This window comes from Arvicola amphibius, chromosome 7 (genome assembly GCF_903992535.2).
Source record: "Arvicola amphibius chromosome 7, mArvAmp1.2, whole genome shotgun sequence".
In the NCBI taxonomy this organism is placed as follows: domain Eukaryota; kingdom Metazoa; phylum Chordata; class Mammalia; order Rodentia; family Cricetidae; genus Arvicola; species Arvicola amphibius.
Window position 1 is genome coordinate 95,349,580 of NC_052053.1, and position 27,698 is coordinate 95,377,277.

General features: G+C 45.4%; 1 protein-coding gene across 4 annotated transcripts in view; it reads left to right on the forward strand.

The window, feature by feature from the left end:
* Zfyve1 (zinc finger FYVE-type containing 1) overlaps window positions 1–27,698 on the forward strand; it is a 60,839-nt gene that overhangs the window by 13,414 nt on the left and 19,727 nt on the right. For all 4 annotated transcript variants that reach the window (XM_038336021.1, XM_038336020.1, XM_038336022.1 and 1 more), the window contains exons 3-4: window positions 13,261–13,765; window positions 19,589–19,803. In XM_038336021.1, coding sequence (XP_038191949.1) covers window positions 13,261–13,765; window positions 19,589–19,803 — 720 coding nt within the window. The remainder of the gene's footprint in view (window positions 1–13,260; window positions 13,766–19,588; window positions 19,804–27,698) is intronic.

The following is a 27,698-nucleotide window of genomic DNA, read 5'->3' on the forward strand; positions in this document are numbered from 1 at the left end:
TGCGGTACTGGATAGCATAGACCAGATCCTGCCTTTCCCTCCCTCCCTCCCTCCCTCCCTCCCTCCCTCCCTCCCTCCCTCCCTCCCTTCCTTCTTTTCTTTTCTTTTTGTGGCCTGTTTCTTTGTCTTCTAGTCTGGTACTTTGCCTTCTAAGGTCCCAAGTGTCATCAGAGCTCATGCTGGTTTTGTTATAACTAAATAGGAGTTTGCCAGGCTGCGTGTCCATTTGGAAAGGCTTTGGATCTCTTGAGTTGGTGTTTCCTGTCCTCAGGATTGGAAGGCTTTTTATTTAGATAGAAAAGGAGAGCTGAACTGGGTTAGTTGGGTATGTCAAAGAGACTCGTCATGGAGCTACACAGAACTGTTCTTGAAGAACTTGTGTGAACATCATTTCTGTGTGGATGTGTTCTCCTTCTCACTGCTGAGTCAGTGGAGGATCTATGGGCAGTGTCTGAGTTAGGGCCAGGCACTGTTGGAGAGGTGTAAGACTTGGGAGGGGAATTCCTGACTTTTCAAGACATGGGACACTTTGGAGACAATGGAGTGGAAGAAAGTGATCTTTGTCCTTACCAAATGTACTGTGTTTGTAAGACCAAACCAAGACTCCAGTCACCTTAAGAAAACCTTTGATAGGGAAGTGGCTGTTTCTAGTGAGGAACTCTGCCGTCTCCTGTGAACCTCCAGGGAGTCTGCTCTCCTTGGGAGCAACTGCAGGGAAACCTTCTGAACTTAATGTGATGTAGAAGCAGGGTTTCTAGAATGTTTTGGTTATAGGGATTTTTCCCCTTTTTTCTTTTTTCTTTTTGAGACAGGGTTTCTCTGTGTAGCAGCCTTGACTCTCCTGGAACTCATTTGTAGACCAGGCTGGCCTTGAACTCACAGAGATCTTCCTACCTTCATGATATAGGGATTTGTTACTGGAATGGAACCTTGGTTGGGACAAAAGTACTAGAGTACTGATCTGTTTGACATAGTTTTAGTAAGGTCCTATTTGGTTTATTTTTATTTCATGTGCATTGGTGTTTTGCCTGTGTGTATGTCTGTATGAGGGTGTCGGATGCCCTAGTACTGGAGTTACAGACAGTTGTGAACTGTCATGTGGGTGCTGGGTCTTCTGGAAGAGGATCCCCAGTGCTCTTAACTGTGGAGCCATTTCTGCAGCCCTGTAAAGTCCTATTTGAAAAAATTAGAACTTTTTGGGTGGTTTTCGAGACAGGGTTTCTCTGTAGTTTTGGAGCCTGTCCTGGAACTCGCTCTTGTCGACCAGGCTGGCCTCAGACTCACAAAGATCCACCTGCCTCTGTCTCCCTAGTGCTGTGATTAAAGGCATGTGCCACCACTTCCTGCTTAGAACTTTTTATTCAGCCAAATTAGACCATGAACATAAATCATTGCCTGATGTTCTTTTATTTTGGGAGAATTGGAACCTCCAGGGCCTCACAATGCCCTACCACTGAGCTTCTGATAGTTTTTATTTATGGGTATGTGTTTATGTCTGTGAGTGAATGCCATATGTGTGCAAGTACCCATGGATGCCAGGAGAGGATGTCAGATTCTTTGGAGCAGCATTACAGGAGGTTGTGAGCCACCTGACATGGGGACCTGAACTCAGATCCTTTGGAAGAGCAGCCAGTGCTCTTAACTGCTGAGACAACTCTCCTGCCTTGTTCTTTTGAATGTGATGGAAACGACTTTGGGTTTCTCAAGGGGAAATCCCCTCACTTTGCATCTCTTTTCTTCCTCTAGAAGAAAACCTAGACTGTATTATCGGGTCTGTGTGTGAATGAGGGGCTGTCGTCATCAGGTCAGTGGCTATGGGCAGGCTCTCTGTATTAGGGCAGTGGTCTCAGTTCTAACTGGAGACTCTTGCTTGGGTTCTTTGGCTTTCTTGCTCTGAACTCAGCCAAAAAAGAAAAGAAAGCAAGATGAACTAGAAGCCAACAAATAAAAATCATTAATAGAAACTCAATGTCAAGAATAACTTAAAAATCTCAATGGATAATTATAAAATAATTGTTGTTGGATGGGCGGAACTTATCATGAGCTTTCTGTTGTGATGGGATAGTGGAGCTTCTGCCAGCTTGTTGTGTTACTTGGGGAAGGAGTTGAGCTGGAGGCCCTGGCACTGGGAACAGCTTAGTAAGCTTGAGAGGGGTGCCTGGTGGTTGGTACCGCTGGGATCTTCCTTAGCGGCCAGGACTGGAAGGGCCTTGATGTTGAACGCCATCAGAGCACTTCCTGATGTCTTTGTGGCTTGTCTTCTGGGGTGTGGCTGAGTTGGTGACGTGCTCTTCTTGTTGGGCACTTTCCACTCGTGAAGTACTCTGATTTTCAAATAGGAATAGTGGGGATCATTGAAAATTGTTAATTCATTTTACAAACTGGGCTTGAAGTAAGGGAGGAAAGTGGGACAGAGATGTGGGTAAGATAGAGGTGTCTGCTGAGTTTCTTTCTGAAAGACTGACCTTTAATTGTGTGTGTGTGTATGTGATATATGTGTGTACATGTGTGAGGGCATGTGCGTGTGAGTGTAGGTTAGAGGCGGTGGGTCCCTTGAGCTGGGTTACATGGTGTAGGTGCTGGGGGTCCTCCGGAAGAGTAACTGCTGAGCTGTCTTTCCAGCTCCTTGTTGGGCTCCTTTCCACTTAGTGAAGTGGTCACTTTACCAAGAGTTGGATGCAACACCAGTATTAATAATACGCTTTTACGTTAGATTTGTTTTGTTTTTTGAGACAGAGCCTCACCAGGCTTGGCAGCAAGTTCCTTTACCCACTGGGCCATCTTGCCTGACTCCTTGTCTGTCTCTCTCTTTTTCTTAGACATGGTCTCACTGATTATCCCTGGCTGGCCGAGAACTCACAACAGTGAGTTTGCCTTTGCCAGCTGATTCCTGGGATTCAGACCCGTGCCGCTGCATCTTGTTAAACTTTACTTAGGTGCCGGGCGGTGGTGGTGCACTCCTTTAATCCCAGCACTCGGGAGGCAGAGGCAGGCGGATCTCTGTGAGTTCGAGGCCAGCCTGGTCTACAAGAGCTAGTTCCAGGACAGGCTCTAAAAAAGCTGCAGAGAAACCCTGTCTCGAAAAACCAAAAAAAAAAAAAAAACTTTACTTAGGTGAGGGAGAGGAAAGGCGTTATTTGAACTGTGCAGTGGAAATGTCCATTTTTAGGTAGAAATGGTCTAAATGCTGCTGAGTTAGTGACTTCCTGGGTGACAGGAGCTGTGTTGCCACACACTTGGGCTGGATTTAAGTAATAATGGCTCCTGTTCTCCCTCACAGCTGCGCACTGGGCTGCGCCCTTTGCTATTTTATCTTAGGCAGTGCTCTGCATCCCCACAGGGTTGGATAGTCTGCTGTTATCTAAGGTCCCTGAGGCTTCTCAGTGAAGTAGCTCTTTCAAGGCCCTTCCTTGGCTAAGCCTAGGGTAGAATCTGGGAGCAGCTGACTTGCCTTGAGGTCTCGGAGTCCAATCTCTGGTGGGGGAGGGGGCAGCAAAGGTGATAGACTGGGGAGCTGGAGAGGGATGGCTTTGCTGCTGCTCCTGCTTTTGCTGTTGTGGCAGGGCCGAGGGCTATTTCAGACAGTCAAAATTGGGTGGGGTGGCAAGGGAGTTCCTTCACCTTAGAAGTGGAGTGAAAATGGGGTAGATGAATGTAAACAGACAGAAATAGAGGAACAGGAAAATAGGAATATTGTTCCTTCTGGAGCCTTCCTTCTGTTATCAAAGGGAATCTCCCCCCCCCCCCCCCAGTTTTTTGAGATATGGTTTTACCAGGTTGTCCAGGCTGACTAGAACTCCCGCAGACCTGACCCTCCAGCCACAGACTCCTGCACACCTGACCTCTTATCTTCCTTGACCTTTGCTTTCCCAGTTTGAAAACCGGTCTTGCAACAAGCCGGGTGGTGGCGGAAGCCTTTAATCCCAGCATTTAGAAGGCGGATCTCTGGGATCTCTGAGTTCGAGGACAGCCTGGTCTAAGCAGCAAGTGCCAGGACAGGCTCCAAAGCTACACAGAGAAAACTGTGTCACGAAAAATAAAACAAAAGAGAGAGAGAGAGAGAGAGAGAGAGAGAGAGAGAGAGAGAGAGGGAGAAAGAGGGAGGAAAAAGAAAACAGGTCTTGTAGTTACTTAAGTGAAGGCAGCTGAGTCTTTTCTGGCTCAGGGAACCATGTCCATGGGTGGGGGTGTTTAAAAGTGGCAGAGGGTGGGGCCTGCTCTCAGGTCTTAGCCACCGTGCTTTCCGGTTGGAGCTCACAATGGTTATGTCCTCACTCTGCCGCTGCTGTGTGCTGATTGTCCATAGACCCATAGACGACAAACCTGCCAAAGATTTTGAGTTCTTTCTCTGAGTCTGCTCACTGGTTCAAGAAGCCATACCCAACCAAAGAACATAACATGTTTTTAATACATCTCAGGATATTAAATAAATACCAGATAATATATTCCAGATGTTAGTTTCAGCATCTACACATATATACAAACACACTGAGACAAGTGTATGTATTAATTTTGCTTTTTTGTTTTTTTTTTGTTTTTGTTTTTTTTTAAAGATTTATTTATTTATTATGTATACAACATTCTGCCTCGATGTATGCCCACACGCCAGAGGAGGGAGCCAGATCTCAGTACAGATGGTTGTGAGCCACCATGTGGTTGCTGGGAATTGAACTCAGGACCTCTGGAAGAGCTCTTAACCTCTGAGCCATCTCTCCAGCCCCCTGCTTTTTTGTTTTGAGTTGGGTCTTATTCTATAGCTTGTGCTGGCCGTGAACTAAAGAGCCTCCTGCCTTTACCTCCTGATTGTTGAGATTACAGGAGCCTGACAGCACATCTGGCTTATTTTATATTACATACATCATTTGACAGCACTTGCTGTTAATCTGGAAACACTCAGTTCTGTACCTAAAGGCTTCTGGTCTTAACCATATTCTGGGTACCAACTGCTTAACATGCACTGACAGTTTTATCACATGGTAGATTTTGAGTGGAGCAACCCAGAAGGCCTGGTCTCTTCTGCCTCAGGAGTGTTTGAGAGAGTGATGGTTCTTCCAGCTGGTCACCCTGACCTTAGCTGACACCTCACCAGTAGAAGTTTATGGAGCTTTTGTTTGTGTCTTGCTGGCCACCTTAGCAACTTGGAACCAGACAGGCTGAGGGACACAGGTCCAAAATGGACTATTCTGTGTTACTTAAAATTTTTTGTTGGTTTCTTTTTTGAGACAGGGTCTCACTGTATTGTATCTCTGGATGTCCAGGAACTTTCTCTGTAGTTCAGACTGGTTTCAAACTCATAGAGATTCTCCTGCCTCTGCCTCCAGAGTGCTGGAAGTAAAGGCATGTGCCACTACACATGGCGACTTAATTTTTTGTTTGCTTGTTTTTTTCTTTTTTTTTTTAAGATTTATTTACTATATATACAGTGTTCTGACGGCATGCCAGTGTGCCTGCATGAATGCCAGAAGAGGGCAACAGATCTCATTGTAGATGGTTGTGAGTCATCATGTGGTTGCTGGGAATTGAACTCGTGGCCTCTGAAAGAAGTGCTCTTAACCTCTGAGCCATCTCTCCAGCCCCATTCTTTTTTGTTTTTTAAGACAGGCTTTCTCTGTGTAGCTTTGGAGACTGTCCTGGAACTCGCTCTGCAGACCTGGCTGGCCTCAAACTCACAGAGATCCCTCTGCCTCTGCCTGCTGAGTGCTGAGATTAAAGACTTAAAGGCATGCACCACCACTGCTCAGCTCACTTTTAAAAAAAAATTTTTTTTTAAATACCTGGAGGGACAGCCGTGGGTTCTGGAACCAAACTCTCACATTTTTTTGTTGTGAGCCTAGCCTTTAATGGCAGAGCCATCCCTCCAGGCCCACTTAAAACTTTTTTTTTTTTTTTTTTTTTTGGTTTTTCGAGACAGGGTTTCTCTGCAGCTTTTTCAGAGCCTATCCTGGAACTAGCTCTTGTAGACCAGGCTGGCCTTGAACTCACAGAGATCCGCCTGCCTCTGCCTCCCGAGTGCTGGGATTAAAGGCGCGCGCCACCACCGCCCGGCTTTTTTTTTTTTTTTTTTTTTTTTTTTTTGGTTTTTTCGAGACAGGGTTTCTCTGTGGCTTTGGAGCCTGTCCTGGAACTAGCTCTTGTAGACCAGGCTGGTCTCGAACTCACAGAGATCCGCCTGCCTCTGCCTCCCGAGTGCTGGGATTAAAGGCGTGCGCCACCACCGCCCGCCACTTAAAACTTTTTTTTTTTTTTAAAGATTTATTTATTTATTATATATACAATGTTCTGCCTGCATATATCCCTGTGGGCCAGAAGAGGGCACCAGATCTCATTACAGATGGTTGTGAGCCACCATGTGGTTGCTGGGAATTGAACTCAGGACCTCTGGAAGAGCAGTCAGTGCTCTTATCCTCTGAGCCATCTCTCCAGCCCCACTTAAAACTTTTTAACTTAGTATTTTTTTTTTTTTTTTTTTTTTTTTTGGTTTTTCGAGACAGGGTTTCCCTGTAGTTTCTAGAGCCTGTCCTGGAACTAGCTCTTGTAGACCAGGCTGGCCTCGAACTCAGAGATCCGCCTGCCTCTGCCTCCCGAGTGCTGGGATTAAAGGCGTGCGCCACCACCGCCCGGCTTTAACTTAGTATTTTGAGGTAGAGTCTTACTGTGTAGCCCAAGTTAGTCTTGTACTTGTGGTCCTTCTCCCTCCGTCTCCTCAGTGCTGGAATTACAGATTTGAACTCCCATGGCAGCTTCTGGATCTCTCATTTCTCAGGGCTGTCAGCTAGCTCTGTAGCCTGTCCCCAAGCTTATCAAACTGCAGTATTCAGCTCTGTGGAAGGGAAGGGGCAGGTGAGGGGAATGATTAAAGTTTCCAGCAAGGTGTCGATCTGGTGTAGCAGACAGACTGTTTCCTAAGTGCCATGCATGCAAAGATAAGGCAGACACGGGCCCTGTGCTCTCTGTAGTGTGAGCCCTGTCGCTGCGGGATATTTAGTGAATTACTGGTATTGTCATCAGCATTAACGCACTTAATAATCTTAACAATGGTCACATCATTAATAATGAGTGCTTCTCCTTGATGAGATTAAAGGAGATAATGTTTCATCAGTGCTCTTTCTGCATTTCCATTCTCTGTCAAGCTGCAGACACTTGAACCAGACTTGTGGTTTTTTTTTTTTTCCTGATGGCTGAAAGAAGTTGGTTATAAAGACTTGTCACTCCTGCTGGACAGTGGTTGCATACACCTTTAATCCCAGCACTTGGAAGACTGAGGTAGAATCTCTTGAATTTGAGGCCAGCCTGGTCTACAGAGTTCCAGGACAGCCAGGGCTGTATAGAGAAACCCTGCCCTAAAAAGACAAGGCTTGTTACTCCTGTGGCTGGAGGAGACCTGTGTGGTGGAGGCATTGGTATTGGGGTTCTGGAGTCTGAGTAGGGATTCTGAGGGGGGCTTTCTGAAACTCTGTTCTAGATTTTAAACAACAACAACAAAACCCCTGGCATTGAGGGACAGAGACTGTGTGTATATGTATGTACTCTGGCTCTTGCGCATGTATGGCAAGTGTGAGGAGGTTGGACGACTCCTGGTTACGGGTGGCAGCAAGTGACCATCTGGCCCTGCATGTTCTTTAGATTGCCAGGGGTTATGAATGTGTGAAGTTGAACCGTAAGCTCCTTAAGAACATCACATACCACAAACCCACCCTTTATTGTGTTTCAGAGTTGCCTTTTCAGTATGAGGCTCAGATGTGGGGCCTTGCACATGCTAGACTAGTCTTGTTCTACTGCACTTGACCCTCAGTGCAGAATGATCTTTACAGCGTGCAGTTCACTGGCAGCCCATGCTTGTTCTGACCCCAGCACCACCGATGAAATAGTAAATGAGTGAGCCAGAGTAGTGCAGTTAGTATCTTCATAAAGCCGGCAACCCAGGACATCATGGGATTCCAGAACATTTTCGTCACCCCGAGCAGAGACCTTGTCCCCGTTAACAGCCTCTCTCTTTGTCCTCCTCCCCCAGCTGCTGACAGGCACTATCTACTTCCTGCCTTATGAATGGGCTTTTTCTGAACATCTGATAGAAATGGGTCACATTATATGTGGTCGTTTCTGTCTGGTTATTTTGATTTAATTTCATTTTCCTATAATCATGTTTAGCATATGTTGGTACTTAGTTTTTTTAGGCTTCCCGGCATGTCAAGCAAATATTGATCAAATACTGATATTTGTTTACTTTTTGTTGTTTTTGAGACAGGATTTCTCTGCATATCTCTTGCCGTCCTGGAATTCACTTTGTAGACCAGGCTGGCTTTGAAGTCAACACAGATCTGTTTGCCTCTGCCTCCCGAGTGCTGGGATTAAAGGCGTGTGCCACCATCACCTGGCAGATAATTGTTTACTTTTATGTCTTAATTTTTTGACATTTTTGTCTAAATGTTATTGGTAACAATGAAATTTTTATATTACTATTATTGTGTAATAAATTCATGTGGGCATATATGTACCACAGTGTAAGTTCTCTCCTTTTTGCATGGGATCCTGGGGCTCAATTTAGGTATGTTGGGCTTGTGTGGCAAGTGCTTGTATCTGATGAGCTATTTCTTTTTCTGGTATTTTTTGAGACTATGTAGCTCTAGATGTCTTAGAATTCACTGTATAGCCAAGCTGGGTTTGAATTCACAGAGATCCAACTGCTACTACCTCCTGGATGCTGGGATTAAAGGCATGCACTACTATGCCTGGTTCCAGTGAGTATCTTGCCATACATACATCTGTATACACATCTATACATGCATATACACGTGTATATGCACACATGTACATACATGTATTTATACGCGCATATGTACACACACGGATATACGTATACATATTCATACATGCATACACATACATGTATCCATCCATGCATGCATGTATACATATGTACATACAGTAATTTGTTTTTTGAGTCAGACTCGCACCTTTTACCCCAGACTAGCCTGAAACTTCCAACATCTTAGGCCAAGCTTGCCTCCAACTAGTGATTCTCTTCTCAGCCTCTCAAGTGACAAGATTATTGGTATGTTCAATTCCCTTTTAAGTTTTTATTTTTATTTTTTATTTTTTTTGTTTTGTTTTTTTTGAGATAGGGTTTACTCTAATTTGGGGGCCTGTCCTAGAACTCGCTCTGTAGACCAGGCTGGACTCAAACTCACAGAGATCTGCTTGCCTCTGCCTCCCGAGTGCTGGGATAAAAGTGTGCACTGCCACTGCCTGGCAGTTTTTATTGTTTTTACTGGGATAATATTTTTATTTTTATTTTAGCATCTGTAGTTATAGTTTGGGGGATGGTGGAGGTGTGCAAAACTGTCATTTTTCCACTCCATAAACACGTATAGAATATTAGATTACAAATAAAAATACTTTGTACCACAAAATGTTGTAAATTCTTTAATTAGAACTGGAAAACACATTAATGTAAGACAAATGTGATTATGTTAATTTCATACACTTTTCCAATTCAGGAGGTTTGTTTTAAGTGGGGTTTAGGTGAAAAACTAGGATGTGTCTGAGAACAATATGCCTTATAATAATCACTTTTCCTGCTGAAAAGAAATTGAAATGATTTACAATACATTTTTCCAGCAGAATCCTTCAAGATTATAATTCCTCTCCAAAGCTATTCTCAGGCTTTTTGTTTGTTTGTTTTGTTTTTTTCAAGACAGGGTTTCTCTGTAGCTTTGGTGCCAGTCCTGGAACTAGCTCTTATAGACCAGGTTGGCCTCGAATTCACAGAGATCCACCTGCGCCTCTGCCTCCTGAGTGCTAGGATTAAAGGCATGTGCCACCACCGGCCGGTTTATTCTCAGGCTTTTTTTAAAAAATTTATTTATTATGTATACAGTATTCTGTCTGTGTATATCCCTGCAGGCCAGAAGAGGGCCCCAGACCCCATTACAGATGGTTGTGAGCCACCATGTGGTTGCTGGGAATTGAACTCAGGACCTTTGGAAGAGCAGGCAATGCTCTTAACCTCTGAGCCATCTCTCCAGCCCCTATTCTCAGGCTTTTTATAACCAATCAAAACAGGTTAGTACAGAAGCAGGAAGCAACTTGGTTAGCAAGTGTGCCTGAGGTCGGTGGCCATTATTCCATGCAGTGCATTTTACTTCCCAGCCGTGGGACCATGAAGTTCAGTGAGCAGAGACTAGGGAAGACTAGGAAGGGACTAGTTCCTTCACACAGCTGGGACTGGGAGCAGGAGTCCCAGAAGACTCAGCAGGTGAAGGTGCTTGCCTCCCAGCCTTGACAAGCTGAGTCTGATCCCTGGGACCCGAATAGTGAAAGGAGAGAACCGACTCCTTCAAGTCGTCCTTTGATCTCTGCAGACACACCACAGTTTACCTGGTGTGTGAGTGTGCGCGTGTGCGCGTGCACATCCACACACACATGAACAAACAAATAAATAAAATTTAAAGCTGGGCAGTTGTGGTGCACACCTTTAATTCCAGCATTAGGGAGGCAGAGGCAGGTGGATCTCTGTGAGTTTGAGGCCCAACCTGGTCTACAAAACAAGTTTCAGTTTCAGGACAGCTAGGACTGTTTTACACACACACACACACACACACACACACACACACACACACACACGCACCAAAAAAAAAAAAGAAAACAAAAAAACCAAAAGCCTTGTCTCAAAAAACCAAAAGCAACAGCAAAAAATCAAAAACCCAAACAACAGCAAAATAGAATGTAATTTAAAAAATAGGGCCTGGAGAGACGGCCCAGTAGCATTTGTTGCTCTCTCTCCCAGAGAACCCGGGTTCAGTTCTCAGCATGTATATGGTGGCTTCCAGCTGCCTGTAGCTCCAGTTCAGGGACTCCGACTTCCTCTTACGGCTTCCAATGGCTCCAGGCACACATGGCGCATAGACATATAAGCAGGCAAAACACCATATACATAAAATAATAATTAAAAACAAACAAATTTAAAAATTTAGCTGGGAATGGTGGCGTACACCTTTAATCCCAACACTCTGGGAAGCAGAGGTGGGTGGATCTCTGAGTTTGAGGCAAGACAGGTCTACATAGTAAGTTCCAGACCAACCACGTCTACACAATTAGACCCTGTCTCAAAAACAAACACAACTTTTGCCAAATCAGCTCATTGGGTAAGGCGTTTGCGCCCAAGCGTGAGGATCCGAGTTTGAATCCCCAGAGCCCGTGTACAGCTAGTGTGGTAGTGTGCATCAGTCCTGCCTCTCATCCACTGTTGCTTCAGTGAGGCGGGAGGTGGAGACCAGAGAATCATGGGAAACCTGCAGGCCAGCGGGTCGGCTATAAGCAGCGATGAGAAACAAAGAGACCCTGTCATAAGTTGAGGCAAATACTGCCAGCTGAGGTGACCCTCTCAGCTCCATAGTGTGCCATGGTGCATATGCGCTCACAGTCAATGCAAATACTCTAGAAATTCTACAGAATCATGTGGTAAGGACACATTTAGGCATTGTCTTAAAGGTGAAAATAATAGTTGCAATAATGAATGGAAAAGAGCCTTTTTTATGGCTAAATAATAGTCATTATGGGGATGTATCCCATTTTGTCATGCATTCATCGGTTGATAGGCACCTGGGCTAGATTGCCGTTTTGGTCGGTATGGCTAAAGCTGCTGTTTATGTACACAGAGAGAGGGTTTCTGTGGATATGTGTTTTCATTTCTGTTGGATATAAACCTAGAAGCAGAATTTCTGAGCCATGGCAATCTTGCATATACTCTTTTCTTTATTGCATTTTAAAATTATTTTATATGTGGTTGTTTTGTCTGAATGTATGTCTGTGCACCTCGTGCATGTTTGGTGCCCATGGATGCTAAAAGAGGGCATTGGAGCCCCTGAAACTAAAGTTAAAGGTTGTTGCTGGCTGCCTTGTGGATGCTGGGAGCTGAACCTGGGTCCTGTAAAAGCAACAAGTGCTCAAAATCTCTGAGCCATCTCTCTGGCCCCAACTTTCCCCTGCCTCTTACCTCTCCTTCCTCCTTTCCTCCCATTCCTCCTTTCTTCCTTTTGTATACACACACACACACACACACACACACACACACACACACACACACCACATATACATATATAATTGGAAAATAAGCATTTCTGTTATTTTTTGATGTAGCCCAGGCTGGCCTCCAACTTGTCATTTTCCAGTCTCAGCCTCCCTAGGAGGATTACAAACATGTGCCAGCATACCTGCTTTTTAAAAATAACTGTTTCAGTGGGTGCTGCACTATTTCTAAAGTGACCATGCCGTTCTGTGTTCCTGCAAGGCTGCAATTTCTGTTGTTGCCAACACTTGTTAATGCCTTTTTGAACATAGCCATTCTGTTAGATAGGGAAAGTGCTGTCGTGGATTTAATTTCTGTTTCTCCACTGGTGAATCGTACGCAGATTTTAGGTACGCATGGCCATTTCCAGATCTTTGGAGAAATATCTGTTCCAATTCTTGGTTTTTTTTTTTTTAAATGCACTAATTTATATTTATTTTGTATGACTGACTGTTTGGCCTGCATATATGTATTTACACCATATGCATACCTGATGCCTGTGGAGACTAGAAGGGAGTATTGGAACCCCTGAGGCTGGAGTTACACATGATTGTGAGCCAAGATAAGGGTTCTGGGACATGGAGCGCAGTCCCCTGAAGAGCAGCCAGGGCTCTTAACCACTGAGCCATCTCTCCAGCTCATCTTTTCACTGTCTTGGTGGCTTTACAGCACATGGTCTGTACTTAAACTATTAATTTGTCTGTCTTTTAGAAACTGCTGCTTAATTCAACGATTAACATGTTTTAAGAACTTTAGGTTTTAGCCCTTTATTAAGTTTTTTCAGTTGTGTGTTTGTGTGTGCCTGTGTGCGGGTGAATGCAGGTGCCCATGGAAGCCAGAAGCAGGCATTTGATCCCCTGGAGCCAGAGTTACAGTTATGAGCATCTCAATGTGGGTTCTGGGAACCAAATTTGGGTCCTCTGCAAGAGCAGCAAATACTTTTAACCATCAAGCCATCTCAGCCCCCGGTGTTAGCTCTTCCATGACTACCAAGTTCCTCCACTGACTGAAGCTTCAGAGGGTCCCATGAGCCCTCTGCTAAGGGTAGAGCTGGGACTTCCTTTTCCTTCCACTTGAACAGGTCAGAAAGGGCCTCGGCCCTGGGAAGCATTTCTGTTTTTTATTGAAGATAGTTTTTCAGTTTCCCTATTTTATTGTCATTTCCTTTTTTTGTTCTTTTTTGTTTTTTGAAGGTAACAAATGAAGAGGACTTTATTAGGAAATTGGACTGTAAGCCTGATCAACATCTCAAGGTGGTTTCCATTTTTGGAAATACTGGTGATGGAAAGTCTCATACCCTCAACCACACTTTCTTCTATGGCCGAGAAGTCTTCAAAACCTCCCCTGCTCAGGAGTCCTGCACGGTGGGAGTATGGGCAGCCTATGACCCAGTCAATAAAGTAGCAGTGATAGACACAGAAGGACTCTTGGGGGCCACTGTGAACATAAGCCAGAGAACACGGCTGCTGCTGAAGGTCCTGGCCATTTCAGACCTGGTCATCTATCGAACTCATGCAGACCGGCTGCACAATGATCTCTTCAAATTCCTTGGGGATGCCTCGGAAGCTTACCTGAAGCACTTTACCAAGGAACTCAAGGCTACCACTGCACGCTGTGGCCTGGATGTCCCCTTATCCACCCTGGGCCCTGCAGTTATTATTTTCCATGAGACTGTGCACACTCAGCTCCTGGGTTCTGGTGAGTAGACAGTGCTGTCTCAGAATGACCTTTTTGGGAACAAGGAGGTGGCCTCTGGGATGCAATATGGTGATGGTGGAATGCTCAGGAAAACTTGTGTCCAGGCAAGACTGAGAAAATATTCCAGAAATTCTGGGGTAATCAACTATGGCAGGGGTTAGGACATGCTAGTAGACTAAAGAGCTGGGCTATTGGGGTCAGATGTGTTTCCTTGCAATGCCGGTAGCGAAAGCTCAGTCAGAATGGCATCAAGAGAAACTAGAAGAGCCAAGGGGAGTGTTGCATGCCTGTAATTCCAATATTTGGGAACCTGGGGCAGGAGGATTATGAATTTTAGGCCAACCTGGGTTAACATAGAGAGACCTTGTCATACTCAAAACACAAGAAAGGCAGGTGTGGTGGGGCGTGTCTATAGGCCCAGCACTCAAGGCCAGCATGGAACTCTGTCTCAGAAAAACCAGAAAGGAAGAGATGCACAAAGGCACTGTCACTATTAAGGTCGTGAGGATGTTAAATGAATTCTTTCCAAGAGTTTCATAGCGGGAAGCAGGAGTGCAAAGTGGTAGCTAGTGGCGCACAGGGAATTCCTGCGAATTTCCCTTCATAAATATTGAAGATACAGCTGTACTGATGGGATGACTCATTAGAGAGGCAAAGACAAGAAAGAGACCAGATACCTCCGTGCTGGAGGCTCTGGTTGAACCCTGAGCACCGGAAAGAAAAGTGTGAAGTGTGATGGTCCATGTCGCAAGCCACCTGCTCGGGGTGACTTCTGCTGGGCCCTAGCCAAGGTGGATTCGAACGTTCCAGGGTAGGAGCGTGAGAATTAGAATTTTTAGGCAAAAGGAACATAGATACAGGAGAAATAAGAGACAAAAGCATAGGATAGTGTCAGGAGTCCAGTGAATACTGAAATTGCCCACGTTTAATTTCCATTTCATTAAGTGCCCTATCCTAAAAGGTAGGAGTAAGGTTTAAAAAAAACAAAAACAAAAAACAAAACTGCATTGACATGCTACAAAGAATGAACAGGTCAGTTGAAAGATTATGGGCTACATTCTTTTTTTTTTTTAGATTTATTTATTTATTATGTATACAATATTCTGCCTCGATGTATGCCCACACGCCAGAGGAGGGCGCCAGATCTCAGTACAGATGGTTGTGAGCCACCATGTGGTTGCTGGGAATTGAACTCAGGACCTCTGGAAGAGCAGCCAGTGCTCTTAACCTCTGAGCTGTCTCTCCAGCCCCTGGGCTACATTCTTAATTAAACATTTTGTCTCCAGAACAAGATACCCTAGACCAAAACATTCTATAGGCAAACTACTCCCTGGGTGGAATCTATCTTCCTAAGGGAGTAGAAACTTAGTTGGACCTTTGAGATAGAAATAGATCTACTTTACCTGAGCTACCAGGTCTGGATATTAGCCACACCTGTTGACAGTAACCTTGAGAGAGCAGTAAGTAGTTCCAACTCTGCCCTTTAGTCAAGATGGAATGGACCCATACCTCTGGGCCCTGTCAGGTACACACCTGTGATCCCAGCACTTGGGAGGCAGCACAATTACTGCAAGCTTGAGGCCATTCCGGTCTACACAGTGAGACCCCATCTCAAAATAAAAATGAAAAGAGCAGAAGCAGCTGGAGTGACTGTCAGGTGGGGGAGTTGGCCTAGAACATGACACTCCACTGGTGTCCCGGGAGAAAGGATGGAATGTATGGAGGCGTATGTGGTGTATACGGTACCTTAGTCTTTGTTTTCTTTGAGAAATACGGAACAATCTTCAGGGCAACAATAGTTGCTAGATGTGGTAGGGATAGTAGTCTGGCCTCTAAAACAATTATACTGCTCATATCTGTTTATTCAGGCAAGAAAGTACCCATATTGTGTTCTAGATAGTGAGGTGAAGAGCTAAAAGCACCTACCCCCAGTCTACTTGGAGAGACTCTGTGGGTCTTGGTTTTGTGTCACATGTAGGCATTGGGGCCGTGGGAGTGGAGAGGAGGGACCGCACATCTTAGTGGGGGGTCTTCAAAAGAGGAAGTGGGGCCTTCAAGTTGAGTCTCTAATAGACAGAAGTGGGGGGAGAACATGTTCCGAGAGGGACAAATCCCTGGGAATTCTAGAGCAGCCGCATGCAGGGAACTACAGCTGGGTCTGCAGTCGATTTCTAAACCCCAGCATCAGCCCTTCGATGCCTTCGCTGTCTGCCTCCCAGAGTGCTCTCCTGAAAGAAAAGCTTCATTTATAATTTAGATATCCAGGCTTATGATATTCCTGCTTGCTATTACATCAAAATATAAACCAAGCCAAGAAAAAAAAAGTAAATCCAGTAGCTGGATATGGGCGTCTCTACCTGTAATCCCGGCACTTAGGAACCTGAGGCAGGAGGAGCTCAAGTTTGAGGCCAGCCTGAGACAGTGAGACCCTGTTCTAGAAACCAAAAATAAAAACAAATGTAATCTAAACTCTTAAATGCGGTGTTCTGTCTAACCCCTGTCAGTGTGTCTGGCCACTAGTTATCTCCCCTTGCCCCGCTCCTCACTCTGTGTGTGTATGTATGTATGTGTGTTTGCCCATGGACACATGCAAATATGTACGTATGTGAATACACACACACATATACACACACGTGCTTCCCACTAGCTATAACACCTTTTCTGTGTCCTCACCTTGACATACACCTTCTGTCCGTCTGGACCATTTGCCCCAGCTAGCTGTCCATCTCTTAGACTTAGCTCTCGTCTGGGCCAAGCCTTTCCTGACTCTTCCTATGATGTGGTCCTTCCCGCACCTAGTGTCACATCTGCCTTCTCGCCTCTCATTTGGAGTCATCCTGTGTGTGCTTGTTTGCTTTTGGCGTTTTCTCCATGAGAATGGAAACAACATGAAGGCAGAAACGTTGCCTACCTTCTTTACTGCTGCTTGTGTGTTAGAGAGCCCAGATGAATGTGTGCACAGATGTGTGTTGAATGATACATGAAGAGTTGTGCCCATCTAAAGCACAGCTGTTTGTGTTAGAGAGGGCTGGAAATACTTCAGACCATGGGAGGTCTTGGATGAGTTCTCTGAAGGATCTTGGGCAGAGCCCTAGATAATGTCAGATCTGAATTTCAGAGCACCACTCCCTGCTCCCAGCAACAAGTAGAGGAGCATGCCTTGTGTTGGGGAGTCTCCATGGTAGTCAGGGAGGAAGACACAGGGGCTGAGCCATGACTGTGGTGGTAAAAAGAGGGCAGACTGGACCAGAAGGGAGGTTGTTTCGATAGGCCTGGGACCACTTGTTTGTGGTGGTTCCAGTGAGTCATGACCTTCTAGAGTGAAGGAAGAGACAAAACAAGAAATGACCGTGAGATTGGTAAGGAAGCAGGAAGTGCTGACTGTGGATCACCCGTGTGATCAGCCCTCCTAAGTCATTCTGGGTCTTTAAGGACAAGGTTTGTCCACTCAGGCTCGTGTAATAGCCAGCCCACAGAGCCATCTTTGTTGCGTTGTGCTATGCACCGTGCTATGTGTAGCAGCCCCAAATGACAGCACAGGGAACTGCTCAGTCTGTAACCAAGGCAGTCCTAGCAGAATTGGGGTTGAACCAATGTCTTTGACTTCTGAAGTCCAGAGCCTTTTCTGGAGTAAGAAGGCTTCTCGAAGCCTTAGGACAGAGCAAGAGGAGCAGGGTAGGAGGCAGGTCAAAAAGTGGGCCAATCGACCATTGCGGTTTTCTCGTTTCAGAGCTGTTTAGTTTTAGGTTTCTGTTTGATTTTGCTACTTTTCTGGATAGAGGAGTGCTAGGTAGGAGTTGAATAGGAAAATGAATGGCAGGTTGAGTATTCCTTATGCAGAATGCTTGGGACCAAGTAAGATTGCGGGTTTTGGATGTTGGGATGTTTGCAAAACCTTGTGAAAGGAACATGCTGAATCTGAAAGTCTGAAATCTGAAGTGTTCTCCTGGTTAGTTTCAGCTTGACAGAGCCCGGGGTTGTCTGAGGGAGCTGGGGAACAGGCTTGTTCAGATTTGTCTATGGGTACTTTTCTGAGATTTCTTTTAAGAGTATGATGTTTTGCCTGCATGTATCTTCCCCTATGCATGTAGTGTCTGTGGGGGGGCAGAAGAGTGCCTAATATCCTCTTGGAACTGGAGTTTCAGAGGGTTGTTACTCACCATGTGAGTGCTGGGATTTGGACCTGGTTCTCTGAAGAGAAGTCAGTGTTACTTTTACTGAGCCATCTCTCTAGACCATATTTTCTTAAGAAAAAAAACTAATATGTGTGGGTGTTTTGTCTACATGTATGCCTGTCTACCACATGCATGCCTTGATTTCTGAGGAGGCCAGAAGAGGATGTTAGACTCCCTAGGACTCAAGTTACAAATCATTGTGAGCTGTCATGTGGGTGCTGGGAATTGAACCTATGTCCTCTGAATAAGCAGCCATTGACCTTAACCACTGGTCCATCTCCAGCCCCAACCCCTGTTTTTTGATTGCTAATTAATACTGTGGGCAGTACCATCCCTTTGCAGGTAGGCCTAGGCTGTGCAAGAAAGTAAAATCTTTTTTCCCCCAAGTTGCTTTTGGTTAGCCACAGAAAATCAAGCTCCAGGACAGCGTGGAAATCATTTCTGAGTTAGGATATTCATTTTAGGAACGCACTGCCTGGATTTAGCTGTGCAGGTGAGCAGATGGATTCATTTGGGAGCAGTGATTGTGTGTTCAGGGAAAAGCGTGTGGGAGATGCTGGCACGAAGGGAAGCAGCCGGGTCAGGTTCCTGGGCTGATCTGGGAGAAGGCGGGGACTAACACTCCCACCACTTCTTTCAGATCTCAGCTGAGCTGGGTGTAGGGAGTAGGTCCAGAATTCTGATGGCTGCTAGTTAATGACTGCCCCTTTCAATTTGAACTAGTGTCTCCAATGTCTGTGTGATTTTATTACAGCGTTGGAGGAAGGTAAGCCAAAGCTTACCTTCCTTACACCCTTACACCCTTACCTCTAAAAGTACACTGCCTCTGCCCAGCCCGTGGCTGCTGGGCAGGTGCTGAGCCTGTGCGCGAGCCACTTCCCCTGCGCTGCTAGCTTGCTACAGCTTCGCGGCTTCATCGTGCAAGACCAGAGTCCTCGAAGATTATAATTGTGCATGCTCACTAGTAGACACTGGCTAAGTATATCCACAGGCTAGAAAACGGTGTAGCTCCTAAAGAGAACAAGGCTCTTCTTCAGCGTATAGTGTAACAGGCGAGTACGAAGCAGGCTGTGTATGGATGATAAGTGTGGCAGAAAGGGTGAGCGTGTGGGGGAGGAAGACACGGGCAGTACTCGTCTTTCCTTTTATGCTGACATGTCTACATTTTTCTTCCAGTGAATCCTTTTCAGGATTCTTCTCTGATAGACATACAGACAAGTGCACATTATACCACAGTGTGTAAGGCAGTGCATCACACACCCATGTAATCAGCGGCAGCTTGTGAGATGCAATGTCCTCTCCTTGCTCCTAACCAGTCATGGCCAAGCAAATCCTATAATTCTTTTTTTTTTTTTCGGGGGGTTGGGGGAGGGAGTTGAAATAGAGTTTCTTTGTATAACAGCCCTGGCTGTCCTGAAATTCACTACATTGACCAGGCTGGCCTCAAACTCACAGAGATCTGCCTGCCTCTGCCTCCCAAGTGCTAGGATTAAAGGTGTTTACAACCATCACCCGACGAAATGCTTTAATTCTAAACATGTGTTTTACGTACGCAGAGTAAAATTTATCTTATGTTTACTATGAAACAAAGGTGGCTTGTTTTTAAGAAAGGCACTCATCGCCCACATGCCTGTTTCTGTTTGTACAGATCACCCCTCAGAGGCGCCCGAGAAACTCATCCAGGACCGGTTCAGGAAGTTGGGCCGCTTCCCTGAAGCCTTTAGCTCCATTCATTACAAGGGAACGAGAACATACAATCCCCCCACAGACTTCTCTGGGCTTCGGCGCGCTTTGGAGCAGCTGCTCGAGAACAACACCACCAGGTCTCCCCGGCACCCGGGGGTCATCTTCAAAGCCCTGAAGGTCAGTTGGCTCCTGAGCATGCTGGTGGAACATGTGGTCCTTCAGGACTTAGTGCAGGTGCTCTGAGGCTGGGCTGGAAAAGAGTCCCTGTGGTACAGGAGAGGAAGTGCGAGTGGAGTTTGCTCATGTCATATGCCTTCAGCTTGCCAGGAGTTCCAGTGATAAAGAGTGTGGCGGTTGTAGCTTAGTTGGTAGACTGCTCGCCTAGCAGGAATTTAGCTCCGTGTTGGCTCCCCTGTACCACATAAACTGGGCATGGTTGTACGTGCCTGTAATCTGCGTATTGGGGAAGTGGAGGCTTGATCAGAGTTCAAGCACATTTTGACTGCTGATTATCAAGTTTGGGACTTATGAGCGGGGAATATTCAGGAGGATCTTTGCGTGAGACTTTCTTCAGAGCGGATTCCGAAACTTTATGGGAAAATCGCAAGGGGGATGATTTCTACTGTGGATTTGCTATCATTCGATGTGTCACCTGCAGTCATGACTCAGATCATCTAAAACCCGTTAAGTGATAGTGGGCTCACAGTTTGAGAAACTCACCTTTAAGAATTATATCATTTTCGCTAGGCATGATGGTACACGCTTTTAATCTCAGCATTATAGAGGCAGATCTGTGAGTTCAAGGCCAGCTTGGTCTACATAGAGAGTTCCAGGCTATTCAGAGCTACATAAGATATCTGTCTTAAAGAACAAAACTATCATTTTCCTTTAAGCCAGGCATATTGTGAATTGATTCAGGTGATAGAGTCAATCTGTTGTTTTGCTAGCACAGTGACGTGAAATCCTGTTGTAAAGCCCCACCTGACCATTTGTCACATGTTCTAAGGGAGGGTGCTTACTGCCATGGAAGACAGCGTGACACCCTGGGCAGGAGAGGCCTGCCTGCTCTTTAACCATGGCAGGTGCTGAGTAACCTATTAGGCAGCTTCTGATGCCCTTCATTTTTGTTGTTGTTTTGTTTTGTTTTAATTATTTTATTTATTTGTGTGTGTGGGTGTTTTACCTGCCTGTGTGTTTGTGAATCAACTGTATTCCTGGTGCTGGTGGAGGCCAGAAGAGGAGGTTGGATCCCCTGAGACTGGATTTACAGGTGGTTTTGAGTTGCTGTAACTGTTGGGTGCTGAGAATCAAACTGGGTCCTCTGAAAGAGCAGCAGTAGGTGCTCTAAACCTCTAAGCCTCCCTCATCCCCCTTTTTGAGACAGGGTCTTACTATGCAGCTCAGACTGTCTTAGAACTCCCAATGTAGACCAGGCTGGCCTTGAACTCAGAGTGCTGGGACTAAAGGCCTGTGCCACCACCCGGCAAACTTTATTTTGTAATCATGCATATGCATATGAATGTGAGCACAGGTGTCTCTGGAAGCCAGAAAGAGACTTTGGATCACTTGTTGCTAGAGTGACAGGCAATTGTGAGCCCCCTGTAGTGGATGTTGGGAAGCACACTTGGGCCCTGTATAAGAGCAGTACCTGCTCTTAACCACTGAGCCACAGGCGGCTTTTCTTTGAGAAAGGGTCTCATGTAGCTCAGGCTGGTCACAAATTTGCTGTTTGGAAACTGACTTTGAACTCCTGTGTCTCCTGCCTCTAACCCCAAGCGCTTTATAGAGTTTGCCATCAAGCCTGGTTGTGTTGATCCATATTGGTGTGCACATGTGTGCTTGCGTGCGTGTACATGTGCTTTGGGCCTTATTTGGGGAGATCTCTGCATTGTATATTGTCTCTGTACTCCTGAAGTGTATCTTCAGTATATATACTTTCATTCACCATTTTTTGTACTAAACTCATTGGCTTATTCTTTCTCTGAGTATATTCGGTTTTTTGTTTTGTTTTGTTTTTTCAAGACAGGTTTTTTATTTATTTATTTACTTATTTTGTAGCTTTGGAGCCTGTCCTGGAACCAGCTCTTGTAGACCAGGCTAGCCTCGAACTCGCAGAGATCCACCTGCCTCTGCCTCCCCAGTGCTGGGAGTAAAGGCGTGCGCCACCACCGCCCGGCTAGTATACTACTTCTTTACTGCTGTTTGCTTTGTGTTCTGTGTTGTACGCTTGCAGGCCCAGGACAGTGGGGTGACAGGAAAGGAACAGGGTTGTGACGCAGTGCTAGCATTTGAGCTCTTGGAGAGGCACGAAGGGAACACTGGCCAAGAGATGGGATCTGGGTTGAGGATACCCAGTGACTCAGCGGTTGGACTTGTGGACCTGGGAAGGGTGGGAAAGAAAAGATAGGAGTTGCCATAAAGCTAGGTGGGTCCTGGCTAACATATTCTGGTTTTGCTTAGTGCAGTGGGGCACAGTGTAATAGAATAAATGAATTCATGGTTTTAGAGTTTTTGTTTTGAGAGTTTTCTTCTGTAGTCCAGGCTAGTATCCTCCTGCCTTTAGCTTCTTTACTCTAGTGCTGGGATTACAGGTGTATACCACCATACCTGGATAGTTTGCATAACTTGTGAATTATATTCCTTAAGCTGTTCTTAAGGCTCTTATGCAAATTCATATGTAGAAATGAAAAGTCAACTGTGGGCCGACAAGGTGGCTTAAGGGTGCTGGCTGCCAAGCCCGATGACCTAATTTTGATCTCCAGGACTCATGGTGGAAGGACAGATCAACTCTTGCAGGCTATCTCCTGACCTCCAGACACATGCTGTGGCAGGTGCATCAGCTCTCCATGAACACATATCTGTACATAAATATAATTTTAAAACTTCAGTATCTCCATTCTTGTGTGGCCACTACTCTTCTGCAGTACTGTGGACCTGGTGTCTAGTTTCCTTGCTTCTTTGAAAAACATCTTTCTGGGCAATGGTGGCATACTCTAATCCCAGCACCTGTGTGAGTTAGAGGCCAATCTGGTCTACAGAGAGAGTTCCAGGACAGCCAGGGCTACACAGATTAACCCTGTCTCAAAACAAACAGAAACAAGAAAAGAAAACCATCTTGGTGTGGAAGTGTCTGCATGTACTCATTGTACACTGGAGTCAGGCAGAAGGGTCACCACAAATTCAAGGCCAGTTTGGTCTACATAGTCAGAGAGACCCAGTTTCCAAAACCCTTTTTTAAAAAAGTCATACAAATTTCTCTTTGGGTAATTTGTGGAGAGCTTGTTACATCTGTGACTAGAGTGTATTTAGAGTACACTATGTGCTCTGTATTGGCTACAGTTGTCCAGCTCAACAGGTCCTTGTTGTGGCTTTAAGGTGGCAGACTAGTCTTAAGCAATGCAGACAGTCCATGCTATGATGTGCAGAGGATTGTAACTGGTTGCTAGGGGTTGGGAGGTGACTAGGCTGGGGCAGGTTAATAAAGCAGTTTCTAGCCCTTCCCCAAAGGAGCTGAGCTCATCCTGGAGACACTGCGTGCTGGGAGCAGTGGTGAGCGCTCAGGGACTTTCCCTGAGGAGTTCTGGATGTTCTGCCCAAGGTGGATTTGTGAGGTGCCTGTGAAGAAAACATTGCACTGTCTTCCTTTTTAAAATCTGATTACATCATCATCATCATCATCATCATCATCATCATCATGACTTTATTGAGACAGGGTCTCTTAGGTAGCTTTGGGTCCTGGAACTCTCTATGTAGACCAGCCTGGCTTTGAGCCCCCAGAGACCCATGTACTGTGGGATTAAAGACATTTGCCACCATATCTAGCTTGCAGTTGCCTTTTTATGCCTGTGGATTTGCCTGGTCAGCCTTGCTGAAGTGTCTGTGACTGGTTAGAGTGGCCTTGAGCTGATATAATTTAGACTGTGTGAGGTGGCTCAGCAAGGTTTGTGCATCTTCTTCATAGCCTCTGTACAGCCTTGCTTTCTCCAGGGGATGGGGGAGATTTCTCTGGTGTAAGGAGGGAAGTATAACTATTGTCAGACAGAAGTAGGTCAGAGAATTTCTCTGGTTGATGCTGAGACAGGCAGGTTTGGGGGAGGGTAGGTTAAAGTTTCTTTGAGTTGGAAGAGAAATTCTAGTTTCTATTTCTGTTTTCTGTAGTCTTATGTAACCCAGGTTGGTCATGAACTTATGACCCCCTGCCTCTGTCTCTCCTAGTGCTAGAATTCCTAGCATGTACCTTCATACACAATAAAAGAAATTATGTTTTAGAGTATTTTTCATTAATTATTTGACAATTTCATACATATATAAATGTATTTTGACTCTATTCACCCATCATTACTGTCTTGTCTTCCTCTCACCCCTCTTCTCAGTATATTCCCCTGTCTAATTCTCTTCCCCTCTTCCCTCCTCCTCGCAGCTTCCCCTACCTATTCAGTTTAATTAGTTACTTGTGAATTCTAAATTTCTATAGCTTGCTTTGGGGAGGGAGCTGTAAGCCAGGAACTAAGATAGTGTTTATCATAGTATCATGATACTAGTCTATGTCTGGCTTTCCTCCCATTAATTATGCATCTTGGTGACCTTTTTATATTAGTAAATAATATGTAGCTTATCCTTTAACATTAATTAATGTACAGTGAGGTTCACATCTATAATATCAGCACTCAGCAGACCAAAGTGAGAATGGTGCTGGTGCAAGGCCAATGTGGACTGCATACCAAGACCCGCTCACAGAAACAAAAGCTCGCTCTGTGTTTTTGTGCGGGTCCCCGATGGGTGCAGCAGCACTGTATTTGAAGGGAGTCCAGCTACTGCCATGCTGCTGTTGTTCTTTTCCTTTTCTTTTGTTTTCTCTCTTTCCTATTTATTTATTTACTTATTTTTGAGATAGTGTGGTGGTTTGAATAAGAATGGCTCACATAGGCTCATCTCTTTGGATGCTTGCCGTTAGAGTGTGGTGATAGGAATTAGGAGGTGCAGTCTTGTTGGAGGAAATATGTCATTGGGGCTGGGCTTTGGGGTTTCAAATGCTCAAGCCAAGCCCAGTGTCACTCTCTTCCTGCTGCCTGTGTATCCAGATTTAGAACTCTCAGCTGTTTCTCCAGCACCATGTCTGTCTGTGTACCACCATGCTTCCCACCATGTCAATAATGGACTAAACCTCTGAACTGTAAGCCAGGCCAAGTAAATGTTTTCCTTTAGGAAAGTTGCTTGGTCATGGTGTCTCTTCACAGCACTAGAACAATGACTAAGACAGACAGGCTAGTCGGGGACTTCCTCTGTAGACTAGGCTAGCCTCTAACAACCCAGAGACCCTTCTGCCTCTGCTGGCCTTACTTCTGTCTTCTTTCTGGTTTTGGAGTTTCTAGGAATTGAAGCCAGGGCTTACGCAAATCAGGCAAGTCTGTCACTGTTCACATTCAGCTCATGTTCGTTGCTAAATGGGAAAGATGGCTTTGGAAAGAGAAGGACAGAAGCAGCGAGAGGGGTATGCGCTGGCTGAGACTTGCACAAGTGTCAGCGATGTCTTTGGCCACTAGTGGCTCGCCAATTTGTGCCTGGAAATGGTTACCTGCTCATAGGATAGCTTTCCCTGTCATCTGTACACAAGATGTTCTCCAGGTCCCAGTACTATTCTCTGTTTGTAATAACTGCCCCTTTACATGAGGTTCACAGCAGCACCAGCCTACCCAAAAACATGCCTTCATAGATGCCCAAGTCCTTACTGAATGAAAGGGAAATTGAAAATTGAATTAATGTGGATATCTGTACTCACTGTTCTCAATAATTGGGAGATGCATTTTCAGGTTGGAGTTGCGTAGGTGTCATGTGATACCTTCTTTAGCCTCCGATCCTTAAATGTAGAAACTCTGACTTTCCAGTTCCATCACATTAGCAAGCATCTGTCAAATATTCATGAAGTTATTGTTGGAGGGTGGCAGCTCTGATTGAAGAATGTCCATTTGGAACCAGGCCTTCCACTGCTGGCTCCTGATAACTGGGTAACCTTAAAGGTACAATGGAGAGGGCCCCATTGTTGCCAAGGCAACTTAAGTTCAAGATCATCTGGTCTCCTGGCAACCAGTCTCCAATTTTGCCTCAAATACTTTCACAGGCACACTCAAAAGAAGCCCTTCCCTGCCTTTCCCTTGTAGCGTGGGACCTGAGAAGGAGCAGAGACCAAGAACTATGGAGTGATGTGAGATTTGGAATTTTTTTTCAGTGCTGGGGAATGGACCTAAGACCTCAAGCTTATACATCCCGAGGCCTGGGTTTGGAAGTTTTGAATGGCTAGGCCTATAGGTCAGGTAGTAAGGTTATGTCTACACTACAAAAGATTACAATGGAAGGAGGGTGGTTTGTCCTCTATTCTCATGTTGAAAATATGCTGCCTTTGATTTTTTTTTTTAAAGTTACTATTCTATTCCCATTCTCTTGGTGTTTCTAAATCCTCCTGAAGTATGTTGGGCTGGATATATTATTTTCAGATTGTGATATGGGAAAGAAGTGGCACGCTTGTTCTCTTACCCAGTCTCCGAAGGGATTAGGCCGGTTTGTGTAAGAGTTCTCTCTCTGATGTCATAAGAGGTTACTGTTGCCTTTGACAATGTAAGCCAGTAGTTAATCTGTCTGGGTCAGAGGATGCTGCACTTTTCAGGGCATGAGTACTATAGGGAAAAACCACAGCTTGTCTCATGAAAAGCTCAGAGATGATTGTTTTGAAACAGGGTCTCACTGTGTAGCTCTGGCTGGTCTGGAACTCAGATCCACTTGCTTCTGCCTCAGGAGTCTGGGATTAAAGGCTTGCGCCACCAGTGGCAAATGCCTGCATGTCGATAAAGAAGTTTCAGAATAGCTTACTGAGCTAGCTACTTGGGAGGCTAGAACGCGTTCTGTCAGTTTTACTGGGTGACCAGTTTCTCCTCGAATTCAGCCCAGATACTGATGTGTCCTGCCAGCTAGAATTAGTACTGTTTGTCCTAAAGGACAAGTATTGTCAGAGCATGGTGGCATGCTGATGCTGGGACTTAGGAGGTGGATCAGGAATTCAGATTAACCTTGGCCACAGAGTAAGTTTGAAGCCAGCCTGGGCTACATGAGACTGTCTTAGAACAAATACAAATTAGATAAATAAGATAGCTTTTGAGCTATCTGTTGCAAAACTTCCAAGGTTAAAATATCACTATATGCTTTCTGTAGCATATTTCATGTTCCTTCACTTCCTGAGACAGGGTTCTCTGTGTAACAGTCCTAGCTGTCTGGGAACTCATTCTGTAGACCAGGCTGGCCTCAAACTCCCTGAGATCTGCCTGCCTCTGCCCTCCAAGTGCTGGGATTAAAGGCGTGTGCCACTACGATCTGGCCCTTCACTGTCTTTCAGTTTTATTTTCTGTGACACTTCATTAGATTATATAAACTGCAGGTAAGTGTTCAACTGCAGTTGCCAGCAGCCGTGAAGAGCAGTAAGGAGCCGGGCGGTGGTGGCGCACGCCTTTAATCCCAGCACTCGGGAGGCAGAGGCAGGCGGATCTCTGTGAGTTCGAGACCAGCCTGGTCTACAAGAGCTAGTTCCAGGTCAGGCTCCAAAGCCACAGAGAAACCCTGTCTCGAAAAACCAAAAAAAAAAAAAAAAAAAAAAGAGCAGTAAAGAGAGAGGGTATTTTTCCATTGTTTTGTTTGAGACAGGGTCTCATTGCCTAGGCTGGCCTCCAACTCACAGTGTAGACAAGGATGATCTTGAATTCCTGGTCCTCCACCTGCACCCCCTTTTTTTTTAGATTTACTATGTATAGTGTTTTGCCTGCATGTATGCCTGCACACTAGAAGAGGGCACTGCATCTCATTGCAGATGGTTGTGAGCCACCATGTGGTTGCTGGAAATTGAATTCAGGACCTGTGGAAGAACAGCCAGTGCTCTTAACTGCTGAGCCATCTCTCCAGCCCTGCCTGTACCTTTCAAGTGTTGGGATTATAAGCATGTACAGTCTACAAAAAGTGCTTTGGTACTGTGCATTGTCTGGTTTGGGGAGTGAGAATGACTTAGGAAGAAAGCAAAACAATCCCACCAT